The sequence below is a fragment of the Pan paniscus genome, chromosome 23 (assembly GCF_029289425.2).
Source record: "Pan paniscus chromosome 23, NHGRI_mPanPan1-v2.0_pri, whole genome shotgun sequence".
Taxonomy (NCBI): Eukaryota; Metazoa; Chordata; class Mammalia; order Primates; family Hominidae; genus Pan; species Pan paniscus.
In genome coordinates, this window is record NC_085927.1 from 28,587,783 (window position 1) to 28,610,293 (window position 22,511).

Genomic DNA, 22,511 nt, shown 5'->3' on the forward strand with positions numbered 1-22,511 from the left:
ACCAGCCCTGTGCCCTGCTCATCTCCCTCAGGGCCACCTCCATGGCCAGGGGCAGGCAGAGAGCACAGGGCTGCCCAGTCACCAGGTCTCTCTGCTTCATATCAGTGGACCTGGGCTCTGAGGGGGGCCATCAAGACCTCAGGCTGGCCCACTCCGTCCTTGAGTCAGGGTCCTACAGACTGACACCAGGTTGGCCTGCAAGACCCTGGTCCTGTCATGCAGGGTGGGCCTGGGGAGGACCCAGCCCGGCTGAGCTGACTCCCAGCACTCCTCCAGGTGCAGGGACAGCCTGGCAGTTGTCTGAAGACCCCGGGATGGGCCTAGGAGCTCATCATCATCGGATGCGCCCCGAGCAGAAGACGGAGAAGGAACACCACCCTGTGTGGTGTGTGTAGGGGCGTCACTGGGTTCTCTGGCTCCATGACGCCCACCCCGCCCCGCTGGGGGCTGGCTTGGTAGAGCGGGGGATACTAAGCAGGCGGCCTCGGAGAGCGTCTTCTGGGTTTGGAGGCCACATTCCCAAGGAAGGAAGAGGTGGGGGACCCCTGCAGGGTTATGGGTAACATCAGGCCTGGGTCCCCTCCCTGGGGTGATGCAGAGAGGGCCACAAAGGCCCAGGAGGGCCCCCAGAACGCTCTTAAGCCTTGAGCCTGTTTCTTACTGAAAAATGGGGGCGATCGTGCTCCAGCAAGGGGCTTCTGTGCAGGGGGCGGGGGGGGGGGCGGGGGGTTCATGGGTTTCGTGAGGCCAGGAAGCGAGTGGGTCGGGCAGAGGCCATCCCCAGGCCTCGATGGCCCCAGCCGCCATCCCCTCCGCCGCCTGCAGGGCCGCCGCCTCTTCAGGAATGCGCGGCTTTGTCTAGGGCCCGGTGGGCTGAGCACCTCCTGCTGCCCGGCCTACGCTCCCCGGCCAGCCGCGCCGCTCACGCCCCAACTTGGGCCCGCGCCCCCCAGCCCCCGCCCAGGCCCGCGCCCCCCAGCCCCCGCCCAGGCCCGCGCCCCCCAGCCCCCGCCGAGGCCCGCCCCCCCCAGCCCCCGCCCAGGCCGGCGCCTGCGCCCAGGTGAGGGCCCCGCCCGCCGCCGCCTCCCGCGCCCTGCGCTCCCTGCGCGCCCGCGGCCCGAGCCCCGCCCGAGCCGGGCGGAGCGGAGCGCGCGGAGCCTAGACCCGCTGCCGGGCCGCGGCTGGGCCGGAGCGGCGGCGCCTGGATGCCGGCCCGGGGCTGGGCCGGAGACTGGCGCCCGCCCCGAAGCGACTTTCGGTCCCCGACCAGCTCCGCCTGACCCCTATGATGAAGAGGGCGTCCACTGGAGGTGAGTGTCCACGCGGCGCCAGAGCCCAGCAGGCGGCGGGGCGCAGAGCGGGGTGGTTCGCCCCTCCTCGGAGCCGCAGGGCTCGTCCAGGGCTTCCAAGGCTGGGGAAGCGTAGCCGGGCGGCCGGGAGGGCCACCGCAGTGCCGCGCCAGGCTGGGGCCAAGGGCGCCCCGGCCCCGGGAGGGCGGAGCCGGAGGCAGCAGGAAAAGTTGCCGCTTCCCGGGTAAGTTGACGGCGATGGCGGGGCTGGGGGTGGCGGCCCGGGTGTCCCCGAGGCTGGGCCAGGTCCGGGGTGGGGGCCGCGGGCTGGAAGGACGGGGTCCGGCCTCGGCGCCGCGGCCACGAAGGGGTTAATGAGCGGGGTTTTTTTGCAGAAACGCGGGTACCGAGAGTAGGTGGGGGTATCGGGCCGCCTCCGCCCCCGCCTCGCGGACTGGGCTCAGAACCTCCCGTTTTTCTGAGGTCAGGCCTCAGGGGGATCAATGGGGGCGTTGGCGGCAGTTGAGGGCGTGGGGGACAAGGTTGTCCCAACGCTGCCTCCAGGGCGGGCGGTGAGAGGAGGCAGCAATGCCCAGTCATCCGCAGCCCGAGGGACATTGAGAGGATTGGCTGGGGGAATCAGGGGTGGTGGGGCAATCAGCAACCCCTCCCTGGCAGCCTTCGTGAGACTCCCCCGCCCGACTGGGTGTGAGGTCTCGCAGTGGGGGCAAGGGAGGGTGGGCTCCATGTGAGTTGGGCATGCCCTGCCTGGAGGGTGCTCCCCAGGTGCCCACCCAGGCTGCCCTGCTGATGTCCATGGTGCCGCAGGCTGCACACACGTTTCCTTGCACGTGCACGTGTCTACATGGACTGCACACTTGCACACCTCTGGTGCACATGCGAGCCAACGCCGCCCCAGTGTGCACATGCAGGAACACTGGGTGCACACACGGACTCTGAGGGTGCATATCTGTGTCCTCGCCCCCGCCTGCACGCCCACGGCCACACATGCATGCACGCGGCATGCCTGCTGTGGTCTCCACGGGTGGTACATGCTGGGCCCCTTTCGCAATACCCACTCCCGCACCCACATGCTCGTCTGTTGAGTGGGGAGGCCAGGCCCACAGACAGGGGCAAGACATCCTGGGCCCCACCTCTGCCTGCCTGCCTCCGTGTCCTGGGGGTCCCCGCCTCGGGCGTGTGCGCATGTGTGTAACTTGGTATGCATCTGCACGTGTGTCTGTGCGCGTGATCATGTGTGCCTGCGGGCACATAGGCATATGTCTGTTTGCCTCCAGGGTGTGGGTGCCCCTTGTGTGCCTAGACAGGCTGTGGCCTAATCTGGAGCAGAGGCCCTGGAATGTGTGTTGGGGGCTCATTGAATGCCCCCAGCCCAGGGTGTGAGGGGCAGGGTCTCCCAGCCACTCCCCACCCACCAGGGCTGAGGCAGTGATAGATGATGGTGGGCTGGAACCTGCCTGGTCAGGGAAGACCCATTTCAGGCCATGAGGTCAACACTGTGACCAACAGGCCAGACCCTGGGCACCCTTGGTGGCCGCTGCAGCTTGGCTGACTGGAGCACGTGACCCAGCGTGACTGCAGAGGCCCTGCCTCCAGTACCTCAGTTTCTCCATGGTGAGGACCTTCTTGGTGAGGGGTTTCGTGGTGGGCTCCCCTACCTCCGGTGTTGTGTAGGGTGCTGAGCAGATGGATGCCATGCTGCATGATGGGCAAGGGTGGCCCACTAGCACTGTGGCAAGGGCCCTGGGCTGGGGCTTGGATTGGCAGGCCACACCTCCTGCTCCCCTGGCCACCAACAGAGGCTCATCTATAGAGTGGGGACCAGCAGGTTATCCTTGTAGGTTGTGTGAGGGTGAAACATACTAGCAGAGGAGCAGCTGAAGCAGTGGGGCTGGCCAGTCTCTTTTTCTAAGCCTCAGTCTTCCCATCTATAAAGGGGGTACTGTTCCCTGTTCTTCTCTACTGAGGTGAGGAGGAAGTGAGCTCCCATGCCGGGGGTGGGAATGGGTGGCCATCAGCACCTAGACGCCACCTGGCAGAGGGGCACGTGCAGGGCCTGCCGTGGCAGAACCGTGACCTGGATTTGGGTCCTGGCTCAGCCACCTGCTGGCAGTGTGACCTTGGGTGTGACAGGTCACCTCTCTGCCTCAGTCTTCCTCACCTGCACCATGGGCCAGTGGTCAGGGATTATCGGGGCACTTCCAGGCTGAGGCTGGGCGGAATTGGCCCGGCTTTCCCTGTGGAGTTCTGACTCTGGTGCTTCTGCCTCAGAATGCCCAGAACACCTCCCCACACCCCCACTCAGCAGAGTCCTCCTGGGACCTTTGCACTTCCAGCTGGCCCCTCACCCCATCCATTTGCAGAAGGGACAATAAAAGCCCCTAGTCAGGCAACTCAGGCCACAGGTGAGTGGAGGGGGGACAGGGCAGGGATGCTGCCCAGCTTGGGAGACCCTCCTGCAGTACCTTCACTCCCTCCCTGCCCTCCCCCTGTTCCTCACCTTGGGGGCTGTGGAACCCCTGAGCCTCAGTTTCCCTGTGCCAGGGTCCTTCCACTGGGACTGGCAGAAACGTAGGTTTGCAAGGAGTGAGAAGCAGGGGAGAGGCTGAGGGAGGGCCTGGCCCAGCAGGTCTCCGAAAGCCAGAGGGCTTGTGGAGGGTCTATGGAGGACACCCCCACAGGGGCTGGGGCCCTGGAAGGTGGGGGAAGGTCCTGTTGTCCTGGGAGGCTGGGGACTGGCCCACAGCCTGTGGAGGGGCCAGGGTTTGTTTGCTGTTGCTGTGAGTGACAGGTGGTCACTGCTATAAGGGCCAGGGCGTGTGGGACCGTGCCCTCCCCCTCCCTCTGCCCAAGGACAGTACAGCCTTGTAGCACTGCCCTCTCCTCGTCCCTGCCCCAGCCTTGAATTCATGCTTTGTGGCACGGACGGCCCTGTGCAGCCGGTGCAACACCAGGAGGGTCCAGCTGGTGAGGACAGGACGGGCGGGAGGCAGAGGAGCCCTCCTGCTGTCCTGGGCCTGTGGCCCGGAACCTCTCACCAGGAGCCTCGATCTGTGCACCTGGGAAAGGGGTCAAGAGCAGGAAGCACACGGGGAGTTTCAGGATGACCTGGAAATGAACAAATGCGTGTGTGAGCCAGGCGCCCCGCCCGGCCCTGGCACAGGGTTAGTGAGGGCTCCTGACACTTGGCTACTGTCTGATCAATGAGGTTCATGCCATCCCACCCCCATTCTGGCGAGCCTGACCTCTGATCCCCAGGCTGGCCTGCCTGACCCTCTGCAGCCACCCAGGGCCTGGGCCTCAGGGAGCTGGCTTGGCCGCCTGCTGCCTCTGCAGCTGTGCAGATGCCCTCTCGGGTCCTTCTCTGCACCCCTCAGTGTCCCTGCTCTGCGGTCTGGCTGCACCCAGGCCAAGGTCACAGGCACCCTCCTCAAAGCCAGATCCCAGATGCTGCACTTGCCCCAACCGTCCGTTCACTTTCTCATTTGTTCATTCATTCACTCGTTCATTCCTAGCCTGTCAGATTCTCTTCTGAGCCAGGCAAATCAAGGGGTGTGATCCTTGGCATCGTGCATCTCTAGGATTAAATGCTTTAAAGGATAGGAGGTCACAGAGTGGCCCAGGGAAGCCCGATCGGATGGCGGGCATGCTGCCCCACCCCGCAAATCTCCCTGCACTGTCCCTGGGGCCCAGCTGGGTTCCCCCACACCAGGTGTTCTGTGCTGCCGTTTCTTTTATCGCTGTATTTTAAACATTTTGCACATCGGGAACTATTCTTGTGCATCATGGGTCTTCTGGTGTGTGTGGAATCCCTTCCTGAGAATGCACCATCATTTATTTATCCAAACCTGCACCGGCCTCCTGCACTGCCTGCAGCCGTGGTGCTGGGCACCGGGAGATGCAGCTCTGCACACCCACCCCACCATGTCCTCAGCTGGCACACACCAGGTCTAGGGGCTGGTCACGTGCCTCTCCCCTGATGCTTGGGCTGATTTCAGGGGACTCGGCAGCAGGGCCAGATCCCGCCCCTCCTAGCCCGCTGAGGCCTTTGACAACCGTGGGCTGGCCGGGTGGGTGATGATGAGCGAGTAGAGTCTGGGCAGCCATTTGTGCAGTGGGTGCCTTGGGGCCGCCTCTCCTCTCCCTCTTTCACACAGCCTCTGGTCGTGCCCGCTATGGCCTGCGGGGCCTCTTCTGCGGGGCAGCAGGGCAGCGGGGCATGGGGTGATGCTGGCACTGTCCCACAGCTGTGTCCTGTCCGATGGAGGCAACCCACGGCAGCCAGACCAGGAGGTGGAGAAGAAAGGCAGGGCTGTTGGCACACCTCAAGAGTGGCCTTAGGAGGGGCTGAGTGGGCACAGGCCAGGGTCCCCATGTAGGTCTACACGGGCCTGGCAGGCGGTAAGCCCCATTCAGGGCCCTGGCACATGGAGCCGGGCTGATCTGGGAGTGGAGTGTCAGGTGCTGACCCAGCCTCACTCAGAGCAGCCTGCCCTGGGCCCCCGGGTGCCTCTCGGCTCTCCAGTCGGCACCCTGGCATTCTTAGCTGGCTGTCACGGGTCACGGTCCGTGGAGTTGAAATTCTTTGGAATGTTGGGGGTATCACATAAGGGCTTTGTGGTCAAATGTGGGACCTGCTGGAATGAATGGTGCTGATGGTGCTCCTTTCCCGCAGGGCGTCTTGGGCCCTGTTTTGGAGAGGGGGGGGCAGCACCTTCTCTGAGAGGCACCCCTATGCGATGTACCTCAGGGCCTGGTGTGCCCAGGAACCTGTTTTGGGAAACAGTGGTTGAAGTGCCCCGGAGGACCAGAGGAGGAGACTTGTGGGCCTCCAGCAAGTGCCCCGGGATGGGTAGACCCTGCCACACAAACCCCGCACCCACGGGGCGCCCAGTGGGTGGAGGGACCACTGCTTCTCCCAGCAGTTTGAGGCGATGTGCAAATTTAACCTTTGGATTTATGACTCAATTTCTTTGTAGCAAATGTCACGGGAAATGTCAGGCCAAGGCTGAGGCTGGGTGAGGGGCCCGTCGAGGAAGCGGGTAGGGCTAAGCAGGCTAGAGTACCGAGGAGGGGCTCAGGCCAGGGTGGGCTTCAGGCCCCTCACCTCCTCCTGGGAGCCTTCCTGGATTGTCCCTTGCTTGCCTGGATCCCTGGCACTGTGTCCTCAATTTGTCCCGCTATCACAACCTTGTTGAGGTGTTGCCTTTATTTGCGTTCTACCAGGGCCCAGATGAGGCCAGCTCGGGGACATGCCAGAAGTCCCCCATTCCCCAAGGCTGGGCAGCCATGGGATCAGCTTGTGCAGTGCCGGCTAGCTGTATGACCTTGGGCAGCTCCACCTTCGTGGTCACCGTAGGCCTCTCTGCAGTCCACAGCTGGTAGCCAGAGGTGGTGTTCCCAGCTCAGTGCCTTCAAGAGTGGGAAAACGCGTAGAGTCCTCAGTGTGTGGGGTGTGGGGCTCTGGAGGAAGTGGGTGGGGGCTGAATGCAGGGCTGGGGTTGCGGAGGGCTGGCCCTTGGTGGTCCCAGGGGCTAGAGCAGCCCCTGCACACAGCAGGTGCTCAGTAAAGACCAAAAGGCAGTGCGTGGATGTGGAAGGTGGAGGTGGATTCCAGCTGGGAGTCCACAGTCCCCAGTTACATGTCCCCCCTCCACCGCCACATGCCAGATGTCGTTCCAAGGCCCCAGCCTGGCCCATCACCAGCTCTGCCCTGCCTCCCAGGCCCGGGCGGGTCAGGGAATGGTGACTGCCTCCTCCCTGCCGTGTGCCAGGCCTGTGCACTGGAGCAGGGGTTCAGGCTCCCTAGTGCCCCGCATCTCTCCTGCACACACAGCTCCCCACACTGCACACCTTAGGCCTCCAGATCCAGCCTGTCTGCTAGTGTCACATCCTCCGTACCCAACGTCCAAGCCCAGAGTCTCAGCCTCTTCCCTCGACCCATCCCCAAAGGCAAAATCAGTGTCAAACCTGCACCCTGTCTCCCGGTCCATCCCCTTTACTCCTCACTGAGGACCAGCCTCAGACCTGGCCTCTGTCCCCAGCCTGTGGCCACAGCCAGCCCCTGCAACCTCCCTGCCTCCCGGGTTCAAGCGATTCTCCTGCCTCAGCCTCCTGAGTAGCTGGGATTACAGGTGCCCACCACCAGGCTAATTTTTTTGTATTTTTAGTAGAGATGGGGTTTCACCATGTTGGCCAGGCTGGTCTTGAACTCCTGACCCCAAGTGATCCACCCACCTCAACCTCCCAGAGTGCTGGGATTACAAGCGTGAGCCACCGTGCCTGGCCTCTGAAGGACACTTTGAAGAGAATACACAAACAACAAATCAGGAGAAACTATTTGCAAATCATATATCTGGTAAAAGACTTATATCCTAAATATACAAATAACTCTCAAAACTCAATAATAAGAAAAAAACCTATTCACAAATTGGGCAAAATAATTGAACAGATGGTTCACCAAAGAAGACATTTTGTCAGCAAACAGGCACCTGAATAGATGCTCCACATCTTTAGTCATTATGGAAATGCAAAATAGAACCTCAGTGAGATAATATTTCACACCCACTAGGATGGCTGTAATTTAAAACAGAAAATATCAAGTGTTAGCAAGGATGTGGAGGAACTGGAACTCTCATATGCTGTTGGTGGGAATATAACATGATGCAACCACTTTGGAAAATAGTTTGGTAGTTTCTTAAAGAGTTAAATATGAACCTACCATATGACACAGTCATTCCCCTCCTAGGTATTTACCCAAGATAAGTGGAAGCATTTGTCCAGACAAAGATTTGTATACAAAGGTTTATAGCAGCTTTATTCGTATAAGCAAAAACTGGAAATGACCCAGAAGTCTGTCCACATGTGAATGGATAAACAGGCTATGTGATATCAATACAGTGGAACTGACTTTTGACACATGCAACGTGGATGTGTATCATGGATGAATATCAAAGGATTTTAGACATGGATAAATATCAGAATGATTATGCTGAGTGAAAGAAGTCAGACAAAAAGGAGTACATACTGTATGATTCTGTTTAGATTAAATTCCACAAGATGTAAACTAATCTACAGTGACAATATAGAAGAATGGTTGCCCGGGGCAGGGAAGGGCACGGGGAACCTTTGGGGGGTAACCACCTCAACTGTGGTCAGAGGTTCACAGGTACAAACATGTCAAAAGGTACCAAATTATACGTTTTAAATGGGTGCAATTTATGTCAATTACACCTCAATAGAGAAAAGTACAATGCTTATTTTATGCAAAGGGTTATTTTGTAAAACTCTTTTGAGGAGGACCGTCCTGGTCAGCGGCCCCCACCATCGAGACTCTCCCTGCACATGGGTGCTGTGGTGACTCGGCCCCTGGGCTCACCCTCTGGTGCTGTGTGCACCTCAAGAGCAGGATGGAAAGGTCCCCTCCCCACAGCCTGGCTGTCAGACCCCCGGCACAGAGGTGCACGGTGCAGCCTCCCGTCATTTCCCATTTGCCTGCCCAAGCTCTCAGTGTCTGAGCTCTGTCCTCTTTCTGGAAGACAGCCATGTTTAGTGTTGGGAGCAGGAGACCAGCATGGGCTAGCTCAGTCCCGCCACCTGAACAGAGGGGCTGTGATCCTCCAAGCTACCCAGGGAAGGTGCCACCTGGGTGCACAGCTGGTCCCAATGGTCAGGCCTCCCCTTGACAGAGGGGCAGGGTCGTGTCATGGTCAGGGCCTGTGCTCTAAAGCCAGACTGAGGGTCAAAACCCAGCTGCCCCATTTACAAGCTTCACGGTCTCAGGAGTGTCACTCTGCACATCAGTTTCCTCATCTGTAAAACAGATCAGTGACATCTGCCTGGTTACCTGCTAGGGCAAGTGGGTGAGTTGAGTCCGATGAAGCACTTAGAACGGTGCCTGGTATGTGGCAGTGTACAGAGCATGGGGCAATCACTGCAGCCGACCTAGCTGGTGGCCCCAGTGGGCCTTAGTGCCCCAGGCATCTGAGGAGCCCACTCTTCAGCACTGCCCCCGAGTGGCTGCAGCACACACTCCCCCAGGACTCATTCAGCCCTCCCAAGGAGTGGGAAGCCTCCGGAACCTGGTGCTGTCCGAGGCACGACAAGCAGGAAGCAGGGCAGGTGTCCTCCCTGGCCCCTCACCCTTCCTAGCCAGGCTGCAGCTGATCCGAGGTGGTTCCTTGATCCTGGAGTCTGAAGGGACATTGAGGGGCTACCTGTGCTCCAAACAGACCAGCCCGCTTCTCATCTGCTTCACACACAGGGGTTCTGGGTAAGACTTCACTTCATTTCTTTGAAACACCACTCTGCTGGGCCAGCCAAGTCCTGTAGACCCCATCACTTGTACCCCTTGACCTCAGCAACAGGACCAAGACCTGTAGACCCCACCACTTGCACCCCTTGACCTGGAAAACAGGACCACAACCTGCACCCAGCCGTCCTCACCTGGACTATGAGGATGGTACTGCTCACTGGCTCCGGACAGCTGTGTGACTCCAGGGGAGCCAGCTGTGGGTGAGATCTCGGGGGTCTTGGTAAATCTGGTAAACTCCTTGTGCAGTTCTAGCGAGCCCAGTGTGAGGACTGCCTGTTGGCTGGGAACCGTAAATCTGCTTGGGTTTCATGAGGATCTTGCCCTGAGTGACCTCCAGCTGGGGAACTCGCCCTCCACCTGTGCCAGGGAGAGCTTGGTCATTGTCTGCAGGGACCCAGCTAGTCAGGACGGGCTTCCACGAGGAGACAGATTTGAAAGTATGCTCTCTTCGGGAAGCAGTAGCTTTAAACTGGACTAGCTCTTATATAATGGGCACTGTGTCCCTAACGAAACCAAAATATGGTCCAATAATGGCTTCTTTGAGGGAAGCACAGGGCAGTTGGGTTGTCCAAAGCCTTCTTTGGCACTTCACAGGTTTAAAAGATGATGGTTCAAGAGGCCCCAGTATTATTCAGCCATATAAAGGAATACATAAACAAAAATGTGGCCTAGCCATACAGTGGAATATTACTCAGCCATAAAAAAAATAACATTCTAATACCTGCTACAACATGGAAGAACCTTGAAGCATGATCCTGAGTGAAAGAAGCCAGACACAAAAGGTCACATGTAATGTGATTCCACTCATATGAAATATCCAGAATAGGTCAGTTCAAAGCGACGGAAGGTACATTAGAGGTTGCCAGGGGCCAGGGAACGGGGAAATGGGGAGTGACTGCTAACGGGTTCTGCTTTAGGATAATAGGAATTAAACAGCAGTGATGATTGCACACCATTGTGAATGTACTAAAACCAATTAATTCTACCCTTTAAAGTGGTGGATCTTATGTGAATTATATCTCAATTGTATCTAAATAAATAATAATTTGTAAAGGCCTCAGGAGAGGAGCTGATAATCAGGACTTAATCCCTGACTTGGCACACTACCTGTCACCCACTGTCTCCAGTCCTTCATACTCATCAGGAGCCTTGTGCAACATCACCTTTGCACTTGAGGCTTCCTCTGCTTAGAATGCTGATCTGCCTGCCCCAGCATGTCCCATGAGCCTGCCTGGCTCAGCTCAGTGACTCTCGGCTTCTACTCTCCCCATTCCAGGTATCACAGCTTGTATTCTGCTTTCAGAAATCAGGTAGTCAATCTTGCTGGTGCCTAGGGGACTGGCATTCTGTCACATATAAAGAGTGGGTGACCGCCGGGCGTGGTGGCTCACACCTGTAATCCCAGCACTTTGGGAGGCTGAGGCGGGAGGATCATGAGGTCAGGAGATCGAGACCATCCTGGCTAACACGGCGAAACCCCATCTCTACTAAAAATACAAAAAATTAGCTGGGCGTGGTGGTGGGTGCCTGTAGTCCCAGCTACTCAGGAGGCTGAGGCAGGAGAATGGCATGAACCCAGGAGAGCCGAGATCGCGCCACTGCACTCCAGCCTGGGCAACAGAGCAAGACTCCATCTCAAAAAAAAAAACAATGAGTGGGTGACCAGCATTAGAGCATCAGGGAACACCCTCACCCAGGCACTCACCTGTGGGATGAAGCCACAGCACATCACCATGTGGAAGCCAAACTTGGTCATGTACTGAGGCTCAGCACCCTCACCTCTTCAGCCTGTTGACAGAGATCCTTGGCCTGAAGGAGCTGTTTGTCTTTCTCTTAAATGCCAGACCTCAGCAGGGCATCAGTACAAGCCTGGGCTGCACATGCTAGAATATGGGTGGTCTAAGGATGTACTACATACAGTAGCAATTAGTCAATATATGGATCTGCCAGGACACTCCTACCTGAAGCACACTGGACAGCAGGGTTGGGTATAAAAGGGGTTATTATTACCTCAAGCACACCAGACAAGAGGGCTGGGTATAAAAGGGGTCATGTGCCAATTCTACTAGCTTATCAGCTCCATCAAAATTCTTATTTAATAATGTCATTTTCATAAGGTAGTGTAAAGGGAGATGGTATGCAACTCAACCTATTATTGAAATGCCACCAAGAAGTACCGTGAGCACCAATCTAGGGTAGACAATGTGGCTGGGTCAAGGTACCCAAAAGCAATCTGAACATACCCACTGTGTTCTCCTCCTTCAACTTCTCCCTGAGCTTCTGGTTGTAAAGGTGCAAATCTGCCATCTGGTCTCCAAGTTTTGATGCTTAACGGAGGAAAGAAGAAATGCCCCTAATTAAAATAACAAATAAAAAATAACATTATCCAGTTTGTTCCATTTTCAGAAATGTTTTAAATACATTAAAAACTACTCTGCACTCTTTAAAAAGTAAAAAATGAACCCCAGGCAATGACTCTTTTCCTATTTCTTTTTTCTTTTCTTTTCTTTTTTGAGACGGGGTCTTGCTGTGTCATCCAGGCTGGAGTGCAGTAGCACAATCATGGCTCACTGCAGCCTTGACCTCCAGGCCTCAAGCAATCCTCCCACCTCAGCCTCACAACTAGCTGGGACAACATGCATGTGCCACCATTCCTTTTTTTTTTTTCTTTTTTTAAGATATGGAGTCTCCCTATGTTGCCCAGCTGGTCTTGAACTCCTGAGCTCAAGCGATCTTCCTGCCTTGGCTTCCCAAAATACTGGGATTACAAGTGTGAACCACTATGCCTAGCCCTGGCAATGACGCTTTCCAAAAAATAAAATTGTGTAATCACAAAGAGGAATTAAGCAGGTGAGCTTCAACAGAAGTCTTAGGAGGTACTAGGAATTAAAGGAGGAGTGCTGAAAAAGTAACGATAAGTGAAAATGCAGGGTCAGGCACAGCGGCACAGTGGCTCAGGCCTATAATCCCAGCACTTTGGGAGGCTGAGGTGGGAGGACTGCATGAGACCAGGAGCTGAAGACCAGCCTGGGCAACATAGTGAGATCCCATCTCTACAAAAAATTTAAAAATTAAAAAAAAAATAGCTATAAATTTTTTGTGAAAACCAATGTAAATCACATATAGGAAAAAGACTGGGACTGGGTGTGGTGGCTCACAACTGTAATCCCAGCACTTTGGGAGGCTGAACGGGGTGGATCATTGAGGTCAGGAGTTTGAGGCCAGCCTGGCTAACATGGTGAAACCCTGTCTCTACTAAAAATACAAAAATTAGCTGGTTGAGGTGGCAGGGTACCTGTAATCCCAGCTACTCGGGAGGCTGAGGCAGGAGAATTGCTTGAACTTGGGAGGGGGAGGTTACAGTGAGCCGAGATCGTGCCATTGCACTCCAGCTTGGGTGACAGAGCAAGACTTTGTCTCAAAAAACAAACAAACTGTCTGGGCGGGGTGGCTCACGCCTGTAATCCCAGCACTTTGGGAGGTTGAGGCAGGTGCATCATGAGGTCAGATCAAGACCATCCTGGCTAACACGGTGAAATCCCATCTCTACTAAAAATACAAAAGAAAAAAGAAAAAAAATAGCTGGGCGTGGTGGCGGGTGCCTGTAGTCCTAGCTCTTAGGGAGGCTGAGGCAGGAGAATGGCATGAACCCAGGAGGCGGAGCTTGCAGTGAGCCGAGATCGCGCCACTGCACTCCAGCCTGGGCGACAGCGAGTCTCCACCTAAAAAAAAAAAAAAAAAAAAGAATTGCATGTTTGTTTGTTTTGAGACAGGGTCTCACTCTGTCATCTGGGAAGGAGTGCAGTGGTGCGATCTTGGCTCACTAGAGCCTCTGCCTCCTGGGTTCAAGCAATTCTCCTGCCTCAGCCCCGGAGTAGCTGGGATTACAGGTGTGCGCCACCACACCCTGCTGTGTTTTTGTATTTTTACTAGAGATGGGGTTTCACCATGTTGGCCAGGCTGATCAAGAACTCCTGGCCTCAAGTGATCCACCTTCCTCGGCCTCCCAAAGTGTAGGATTGCATGTTTTAAAAAAATCAAACCTCATGAATGAGACCAAAGCGTCTACTGGCGCACAGGAAAAGAACACCCTTTACTTGAAAGACCCCAGGGAAAACCCAGGCACAGCCTCCCCAGCCTGGCAGCCCCTGCCAGCCTGTACCTAGGGTGGGTGTGAGCGTCCACAGCTGGGAGAGCAGCCGGCACACCCCAGCCCTGCTCCCAGGGTGAGCCACGCATGCACCAGGCAGAGAACTCCTGGGCTTCGGGCTGCTAAGCCCCAGGGGCCCCAGCGTCACCTGCTCTCGTGCATGGACTGAGCACCTACTGTGTGCAGGCCCTTCTCAGGGGTGGGAGGGAAGGAGTGGTCTCACCCTGCAGAGCTTTCAGGACAACTGAGGAAGTTTCCCAAGGTCCATGGGAAATCTGAACCAAAAACTGCTTCCCAGTGAGTGGGACTCCTCACTTTGAGGGATTTGGGTTCTGAGCCAGTAGAGCAGGCAATGCAAGAGGATCCGATCCCACACCCAGGCTGCATGGCTCTGGGAGTCCTCCTGCCAGCACTCTCCACCAGGACCCCTGCTGCCCCTCAGAGCACCCCCCACCAGAGTATGCAGGGCCTCTTGAGCCCACTTGGGCCAGGAGGGCACCCAGGCCTGCCTTTCCCTGCCTGCCTGCTCTCAAGGGTTAAGCTAACTTTCTCCATTTGTGCTAACATTTTCCATACATTCTTTATTTATTTATTTTTTTTTTATTTTTTGAGACAGAGTCTTGCTCTGTCGCCCAGGCTGGAGTGCAGTGTTACCGTCTCAATCTAGGCTCACTGCAACCTCTGCCTCCCGGGTTCGACTGATTGTCTTGCCTCAGCCTCCTGAGTAGCTGGGATTACAGGCCCGTGCCACCCCCCCGCCCCCACTGGCTAATTATTGTATTTTTTAGTAGAGACGGGGTTTCACCATGTTGGCCAGGCTGGTCTCAAACTCCTGATCCACCCACCTCAGCCTCCCAAAGTGCTGGGATTACAGGCATGAGCCACCACGCTTGGATTTCCATACATTCTGGCCATTGGGACCAGCTGTGCACCCAGCTGTCACATTCCCTGGGTAGCTTGGAGGATCACAGCCCCTCTGTTCAGGTGGTGGGACTGGGCTAGCCTATGCTGGTGTCCTGCTCCCAACACTAAACCTGGTTGTCTTATCCACGCAGGGCCCCCACAGGACCTCCAGTCTATGCAGGGCCCCCACGAGACCTTCTGGTCTGCACAGGGCCCCCAGAGACCAGGAAGGGTCCCCTCACTGGAATTTGAGTCCCAGCCTGAGAGTTGGGCCAGTGGCATTTGTTCTCCATGTGTGATTCTGTAAACAGCTTTCCCTCCTGGTTTCTGTCTTTTTTTTTTTTTTTTTCCGAGACATGGTCTTGCTCTGTTGCCCAGGCCGGAGTGCAGTGGTGTGATCTTGACTCACTGCAACCTCCACCTCCTGGGTTCAAGCAATTCCCCTGCCGCAGCCTCCCAAGTAGCTGGGATTACAGGCGCCCGCCACCACGCCCAGCTAAGTTTTTGTATTTTTAGTAGAGATGGGGTTTTACCATGTTGGCCAGGATGGTCTCGAACTCCTGACCTCAGGTGATCCACCCGCCTCAGCCTCCCAAAGTGGTGGGATTACAGGCGTGAGCCACCGTGTCTGCCCTGGTTTCTGTCTTGGGTGTGGTCCCCAAACTCTTAAGCACAGCCTCACACCTCCACCCAGTCATTCACATAGACCCTGGGGTGCGCGGAGGCAGAGGGTCACCCGCAGAGGAGCTGTCCGCATGTCCATGGTGGCCTCAGTGTGCCTCCTCTGCTCAGCCCAGGGTGTGGTGATTCCGTCACTGCTTTAAATGTGGGGTTCAGGAGGAATTCTGATATAACAGGGACGTCTCCACATGTCTTCCCTGCCTTAGCGTCTTGAGGTGTACGTGGAAAAATCTCTGGCAGGGCTCACTCCGACAGAGTCCCGGCCTCTGACATTGAATCACCCACAGTCTCTCTAGTTTATGTGGTAGGGTTTGGGATTTATGAAAATCAAGTACTAAAAAATGACTTCCTTGTCTCTTTGAATTCAACTCTGATTAATGTTTGATCCTATTTATTAACTTAAACCATGAAATTCCCTTAAGTATTTTAAATGGAATTAATATACGTCATATATTTGATTTTTATTTTTCTATATCAGTTGTTTGGCTAGCAAACAGACCTTCCAAGCATTTAAACAGTGCTTGTAAATCTAATAAATTAAGCTAAAAATATGAAGCACCTTTAATTCTCTGGATTTTAATATACTTTGCGAGCTTAGTAACATTTTTCTATTCCTCTGAAACTTAAAAAAAAAAAAAAATTGAAAACTAGGCCAGTTTCAGTGGGTCATGCCTGTAATCCCAGCACTTTGGGAGGCCTAGGCAGGTGGAACACCTGAGGTCAGGAGTTCAAGACCAGCCTGGCCAACATGGTGAAACCCTGTCTCTATTAAAAATACAAAAATTAGCCGGGAGTGGTGGCACATGTGTGCCTGTAATCCCAGCTACTCCGGAGGTTGAGGCGGGAGAATTGCTCCCAGGAGGTGGAGGTTGCAGTGAGCCGAGATTGTGCCACTGCATTCTAGCCTGGGCAACAAGAGCGAAAGTCTGTCTCAAAAAAAAAAAAAAAAAAAAAAAATTGGAGACTAATATTAAAGAGCACAATCTAAAGTGTAGGGCTGGAATGAATGAATGAGCTCTCTAGGCGAGCAAAGCCTTTCAGGGCTGATGTCCCTCGGTTCCACGAGCCAGGCCTCCGCAGGCTGAGCACTAAGCGCTGTCTGTCTGACCAGAACATCATCCACTCGGGCAGCGCCCTCCTGGCCCCGGCCACCAGGGCAGCGTGGGAGCAGATCCAGCGGAGCGAGGGTGGCACGGCACAGCTGCTCCGGCGCCTCGAGGTCTACTTCAGCAACGTGGCACGCAACGTGCAGTGGACGTACCTGCAGCCCTTTGTCATCATCACCGCCGACATGAGTAAGGCACTGGCTGTGTGGGGGGTGGAGGCCTGCAACCCTCAGGGGTGTGCCCAGGAGCTGGCTCCCCATGGGTGGAGCAGGTGGGCTCCCGGCCCCCACTTGGCCATGCTCTTAGAAAAATGATTCAGAGGCTGGGCGCAGTGGCTCACGCCTGTAATCCCAGAACTTTTGGAGGCCGAGACAGGCAGATCACGTGCAGTCAGGAGTTGGAGACCAGCCTGGGCAACATGGTGAAACCCTGTCTCCACTAAAAATGCAAAAAGTAGCCAGGTGTGATGGTGCATGCCTGTAATCCCAGCTACTTCGGAGGCTGAGGCAGGAGAATCACTTGAACCTGGGAGGCAGAGGTTGCAGTGAGCCAAGATTGCACTACTGCATTCCAGCCTGGGTGACAGGGGAAGACTCTGTCAAAAAAAAAAAAAAAAAAAAAGCTGGGCGCGGTGGCTCACGCCTGTAATCCCAGCACTTTGGGAGGCCAAGGAGGGGCAGATTACGAGGTCAGATGATCGAGACCATCCTGGCTAACATGGTGAAACCCTGTCTTTACTAAAAATACAAAAATTAGCTGGGCGTGGTGGCAGGCGCCTGTAGTCCCAGCTACTCGGGAGGCTGAGGCAGGAGAATGGCGTGAACATGGGAAGCGGAGCTTGCAGTGAGCTGAGATGGTGCCACTGCACTCCAGCCTGGGCGATAGAGGGAAATTCCATCTCAAAAAAAAAAAAAAGGTTCAGCAGCAAGGCCTCCATTTCCTCATCTGTAAATGGAGCCTTTGGGAAGACAGTCTGCAATGACACACCCATGGCTCCCAGGGGACAGGTCCTGGGCTTGGGAGATGTTAGGCCGTGATCTTGGGGGTTTGGCAGGCCTTCCAGACCCTTGGGTGTGAGACTCTAGAAGAGTGAGTGTCGAGGATCCTGCCTCACTTCAGGCTCACTGCAGACAGGTGTAGGTACACATGGGATGCAGGAAGTTGGAAGTCGCTTCTGTTCTAAAGATGGTTAGTCAACTGGATATGGCGGTTCACACCTGTAATCCCTGCATTGTGGGAGGCTGAGGTGGGCAGATTGCTTGAGCCCAGGAGTTCAAGACCAGCCTGGGTGCCATAGTGAGACCCCATCTCTATTTAAAAAAAAAATTAGCCAGGTGTGGTGGCATGCTCCTGTATTCCCAGCTACTCAGGAGGCTAAGGTGGGAGGATTGCTTGAGCCCAGGAGGTTGAGGCTACAGTGAGCTGAGATTGCACCACTGTACTCCAGCCTGGGTGACAGAGTGAGACCCTGTCTTAAAAAATACATATAAATAAGTAGGCTGGGCACGGTGGCTCATGCCTGTAATTCCAGCACTTTGGGAGGCCGAGGGAGGCAGATCACTTGAGATCAAGAGTTTGAGAACAGCCTGGCCAACATGATGAAACCCATTCTCTATCAAAAATACAAAAAATTAGCCGGGCATGGTGGTGTGTGCCTGTAATCTCAGCTACTCAGGAGGCTGAGGCAGGGGAACTGCTTGAACCCAGGAGGCAGAGGTTGCAGTGAGCAGAGATTGCACCACTGCACTCCAGCCTGAGCGACACTGTGAGACACCGTTTCAAAAAAATTAATAATAAAAAATAAATTAATTAATAAATATGTCTAGCCAGTGTCAGTGTGACAGTTGTGGTCATTTTGATAACAGCAAGGGTTCAAGAAAGCCCTGGGAGTGATGTCTGATTAAATGAACTGTCCCCCCAGTTCTTGCTGTCGACATCTTTGACAAGTTCAACTTCACGGGAGCCAGAGTCCCATGGTTCGACGCCATTCATGAAGAATTCCCCAGGGAGCTGGAGTCCTCCATCTCCTTCCCAGCCAACTTCTTCAAACCACCTGAAGAAAAAGGTAGAACCGCTTAGAAACCTGCTACTTCCCTCGGAGTCCCCAGCGTTCAGGGAGGGGAGGGCTCCCCCTGCGGGCATCCCAGGAGGATGAACACGCCATACTCCCTGCGCACTGAAGATCCGGGGCCGGAGTGTTCCGAGTGTTCGCTGGCACCAAGTCCTATTGGTGACAGTGGGTTGTTTTGTCCAAGTGCTTAGGTAGAGGTTGAGCATCCTGATCCTGAAATCTGAAATGCTCCAGAATCTGAACCTTCTTGAGCACCAACCTGACACTTAAAGGAAGTGCTCATTGGAGGGTAAGTATGAAATGATACTTTAAAATAAAAAAAAATCAAAATCCAGGCCGAGCACAGTGGCTCATGCCTGTAATCCCAGCACTTTGGGAGACCGAGGCAGGGGGATCACCTGAGGTCAGCAGTTCGAGACCACCCTGGCCAATATGGTTAAACCCCGTCTTTACTAAAAAATACAAAAAATTAGCCAGCTGTGGTGGTGGGCACCTGTGATCCCAGCTACTCAGGAGGCTGAGGCATGAGAATCACTTGAGCCCAGGAGGCAGAGGTTGCAGTGAGCCAAGATGTGCCAGCCTGGGTTATAGAGTGAGACTCTGTCTCAAAAAAAAAAAGAATCCAGAATGTTCCCAAACATTTCAGTTAAGGGATACTCAGCCTTGTAACTGATAACTTGAGAAAGAAAAGAAAACTGAAATTTGTGTGTGAGCTGATTGTCTTTGATGGGCAGTTGAACCCGTGAAGCTGAACTTGTCAAAGATGTTGACAGCAAGAACTGGGGGGACAGTTCCTTTAATCAGACATCACTCCCAGGGCTTTCTTGAACCCTTGCTGTTATCAAAATGACCACAACTGTCACACTGACACTGGCTGGACATATTTATTAATTTATTTATTTTTTATTATTAATTTTTTTGAAACAGTGTCTCACAGTGTCGCTCAGGCTGGAGTGCAGTGGTGCGATCTCCGCTCACTGCAACCTCTGCCTCCTGGGTTCAAAGCTGCTTCTAGCTGGCATGATGGCTCACGCCTGTAACCCTAACACTTTGGGAGGCTGACATGGGGAGGATCGCTTGAGCCCAGAAATTCAAGACCAATCTGGACAACATAGGAAAACCCCATCTATACTAAAAAAGTTTTTTTTTAAATTACCTGGGCATGGTGGCGCATGCCTGTAGTCCAACCTACTCAGGAGGCTGAGGCGGGAGGATTGCTTTAGTCCAGGAGATGAGGCTGCAGTGAGTTGTGATTATGCCTCTACAGCCCAGCCTGGGCAACAGAGCAAGAACCTGTCTGGGTGGGGGAGGCAGGGGAAGCTGCTTCTAAATAGAAATCGAAATTTTAGAATCACCTTCCCTTCCCTGCAAGAAACAAACAAACAAAAACAAACCAGAATGCTGTGTGTGTATGTACAAATCTTCACTCCTGGGTTGAGATTATGATACAAAACAGTTTGAACATTCTGAACTTTCTTAAGGTGCTTTTTTTGCAGATCTGTGACAATTACTAAAAACTTCCCCAAATAAAAAGGACATGAAAAGGTAAACTCCATAATGGACAGTTTAAAATTGGAAACCTTCTTAGTAAATGGATTTTGTCAGGTATATGGTGTTACCTCATGTGTCTTTTTTTTTTTTTTTTTTTTTTGACAGAATCTCACGCTATCGCCCAGGCTGGAGTACAGTGGCGCGATCTCCGCTCACTGCAAGCTCCGCCTCCCAGGTTCACGCCATTCTCCTGCCTCAGCATCCCGAGTAGCTGGGACTACAGGCGCCCGCCACCACGCCCAGCTAATTTTTTGTATTTTTAGTAGAGACGGGGTTTCACCATGTTAGCCAGGATGGTCTCGATCTCCTCACCTCGTGATCCATCCGCCTCAGCCTCCCAAAGTGCTGGGATTACATGCGTGAGCCACCGTGCCTGGCCCTCATGTGTCTTAAAAAGAGGGGTGACTCTGATGTGGGGTCATGCTTGAAACTGAGAGGACGAGGTCCCCGACTCTCCATTGCAGCCAGCTCTCTCTGGAACTAACAGAGTGAGAACTCGCTCGTTACCAAGGGGAGGACACCAAGCCATTCATGGGGGACCCACCCCCATGACCCAAACAACCCCGACCATGCCCACCTCCAACCCTGATCACATTTCAACATGACATTTGGAGGGGCCAGACCTCCAAACTGCATCAGATACATTCATGTTTAAGCAGTCCATCTCCAGAACTCTTTTCATCCTGCAGATCTGAAACTCTAGCCCACAAAACACCAACTCCACTCCCCAGCCCCTGGTGCCCACCGTTGTTTCTGTCTCTGAATTTGACTCCTCTAGGGACCTCCTATAAGTGGAATCATACAATATTTGTCCTTTTGTGATTGGCTTATTTCACCGAGCGTAATGTTCTCTAGGTTCACCTGTGTTGTAGCAAACGTCAGACTTTCCCTCCTTTTGAAGGCTGAGTAATATTCTGTTGTGTGGATGGAGCTCGCATTGTTTATCCACTCACCTGTTGACTCATGCCTGGGTCGTTTCCATCTTTCAGCCTGTGTGAATGGTGCTGCTCTGAACAGGGGTGAAGACGTATCTGGGCGTCTGCTTTCAGTTCTTTTGGGTGTATACCCAGAAGTGGGCTTGCTGGGTCAGGTGGTAAATCCTATGGTTGATTTTTTGAGGACGCACCATACTTTTTTCGGTGGGACATCTGCTGGGTTTTGAGAAGCACCTGCTGGCACTGACAGCTGTCTTGGGGAACACAGGTGCTCCTGCCGGAGTCCTCACGCTCTGTTCACGTTGCAGAAGGCCCCCTGGTAAGGCCAGCCAGCCGGAGGACCACCCCGCAGACCACACGCCCAGGGCCTGGCACCAAGGGGGAGGCCCCGATCAGCAGGTGAAAGCGACACCCTGATGACACTGGCTAGTTCACCTTCACTCTGGTCATCGTTTACTGTACCCCGGGGCAGCTGCTGCCTGAGCCCTATGACCCCAACCGCTGCAGCCTCTGGTAAGGCCTGGGTATGGGGCACACGGAGAGGGCCCATTCCAGAGGCTCCTAAGTCAAAAGAGATTCCACAAGTCAAAATCCTGATCCTGATCAAGCACAGGTCTTCACAGTGACATTTCACTGTGACCCTGGCCCAGAGACAGAGACCACTGCCCTGCAGTGTCCCTGGGAGGGAGGTTCTGGGTCTGCCACAGGACACCACACCCTGGAACATTGCACACCCTTTGCCTGGCCTTTTCCCAGTGTTTCTGTCAGAAATGCCCCCTCCCCAGCATACACCCCATCTTGTGCCCCGAGGGACTCGATTCTCTCCCCACACACCCGACCTGAGGCTGTCATGGGTAGTGCCTGCTGCTGGCCCCAGGGTTAGGGCTGCTCAGCCAGTCCTGGCTGGAAAGGATGAATGTCCCACAAGCAGCTTTGGGGCCTGCTCCGTGGGAGCAGCCCAAGGATCCGCCCTTCGTCCTCCTGCCATTTCCCACTTCCCTGGCTCTAGGGTCCTCGTGTTCATGTGGTTCTCAGTGACTGGGTGATTGACCCCCATGAGCTGTCATTATTTTGGTGTCTTTTGCTGGACATTTAAGCCATTCCTTGTGTTTCTGCCATTAGCTATTATGGGCTGTAACATCTTTGCACCTGTGCCTTCTTTCTTTTTAAATTTCTGAAGTCCCAATTTGACCCAAAGGTGACACATCTCCCTGTGTGCCCTGTCAGTGATGAAACCTGCTCTGGGGATGAAGATGCCGTGGGGCCCACAGATCCAAGCTCTCGGAGTGTGATTCTGTCTCCCCTAGAAACACATCCATGGCATGTCCTCAGGGCATTTGTGCGTGGGATTAAGCAAATGTTTCCTAATCATGTTTGTCCCTGTGCTCTGGCTTCTTGACCTCAGGCTGTCTCACTGGCCCATCATTAATACGTCAATGGTGAGCGCACTGGTGTACAGCGAGGGGGCTCCACTTCCGAGACCCCCGGAG

At 54.6% G+C, this 22,511-nt stretch overlaps 1 protein-coding gene across 4 annotated transcripts; it reads left to right on the forward strand.

Moving 5' to 3' along the window:
* The first annotated feature begins 1,107 nt into the window (after window positions 1-1,107).
* LOC129395024 (cadherin EGF LAG seven-pass G-type receptor 1-like) lies at window positions 1,108-21,468 on the forward strand. Of its 4 annotated transcripts, XM_063603077.1 has the most exons (7): window positions 1,110-1,310; window positions 2,820-2,924; window positions 16,470-16,653; window positions 18,386-18,529; window positions 18,720-18,824; window positions 20,350-20,445; window positions 21,330-21,468. In XM_063603077.1, the coding sequence occupies exons 2-5, from the start codon at window positions 2,922-2,924 to the stop codon at window positions 18,728-18,730; spliced, it is 342 nt and encodes a 113-aa protein (XP_063459147.1). In that variant the 5' UTR covers window positions 1,110-1,310; window positions 2,820-2,921; the 3' UTR covers window positions 18,731-18,824; window positions 20,350-20,445; window positions 21,330-21,468. The 4 variants fall into 4 exon arrangements, 3 of the variants coding, with proteins under 3 accessions (XP_054961503.1, XP_063459147.1, XP_054961502.1); XR_008622495.2 differs by lacking the exons at window positions 2,820-2,924; window positions 16,470-16,653; window positions 20,350-20,445 and adding exons at window positions 20,032-20,080; window positions 20,192-20,261 and having other exon boundaries at window positions 1,108-1,310; window positions 21,330-21,462; XM_055105528.2 differs by lacking the exon at window positions 20,350-20,445 and having other exon boundaries at window positions 1,108-1,310; window positions 18,727-18,824.
* Window positions 21,469-22,511: the final 1,043 nt, after the last annotated feature.

Coding starts and splice junctions, on each gene's coding strand:
- LOC129395024 (XM_055105528.2), top strand. Junction 16,654..18,385: donor CATCATCACCGCCGACATGA/GTAAGGCACTGG, acceptor CTGTCCCCCCAG/TTCTTGCTGTCGACATCTTT.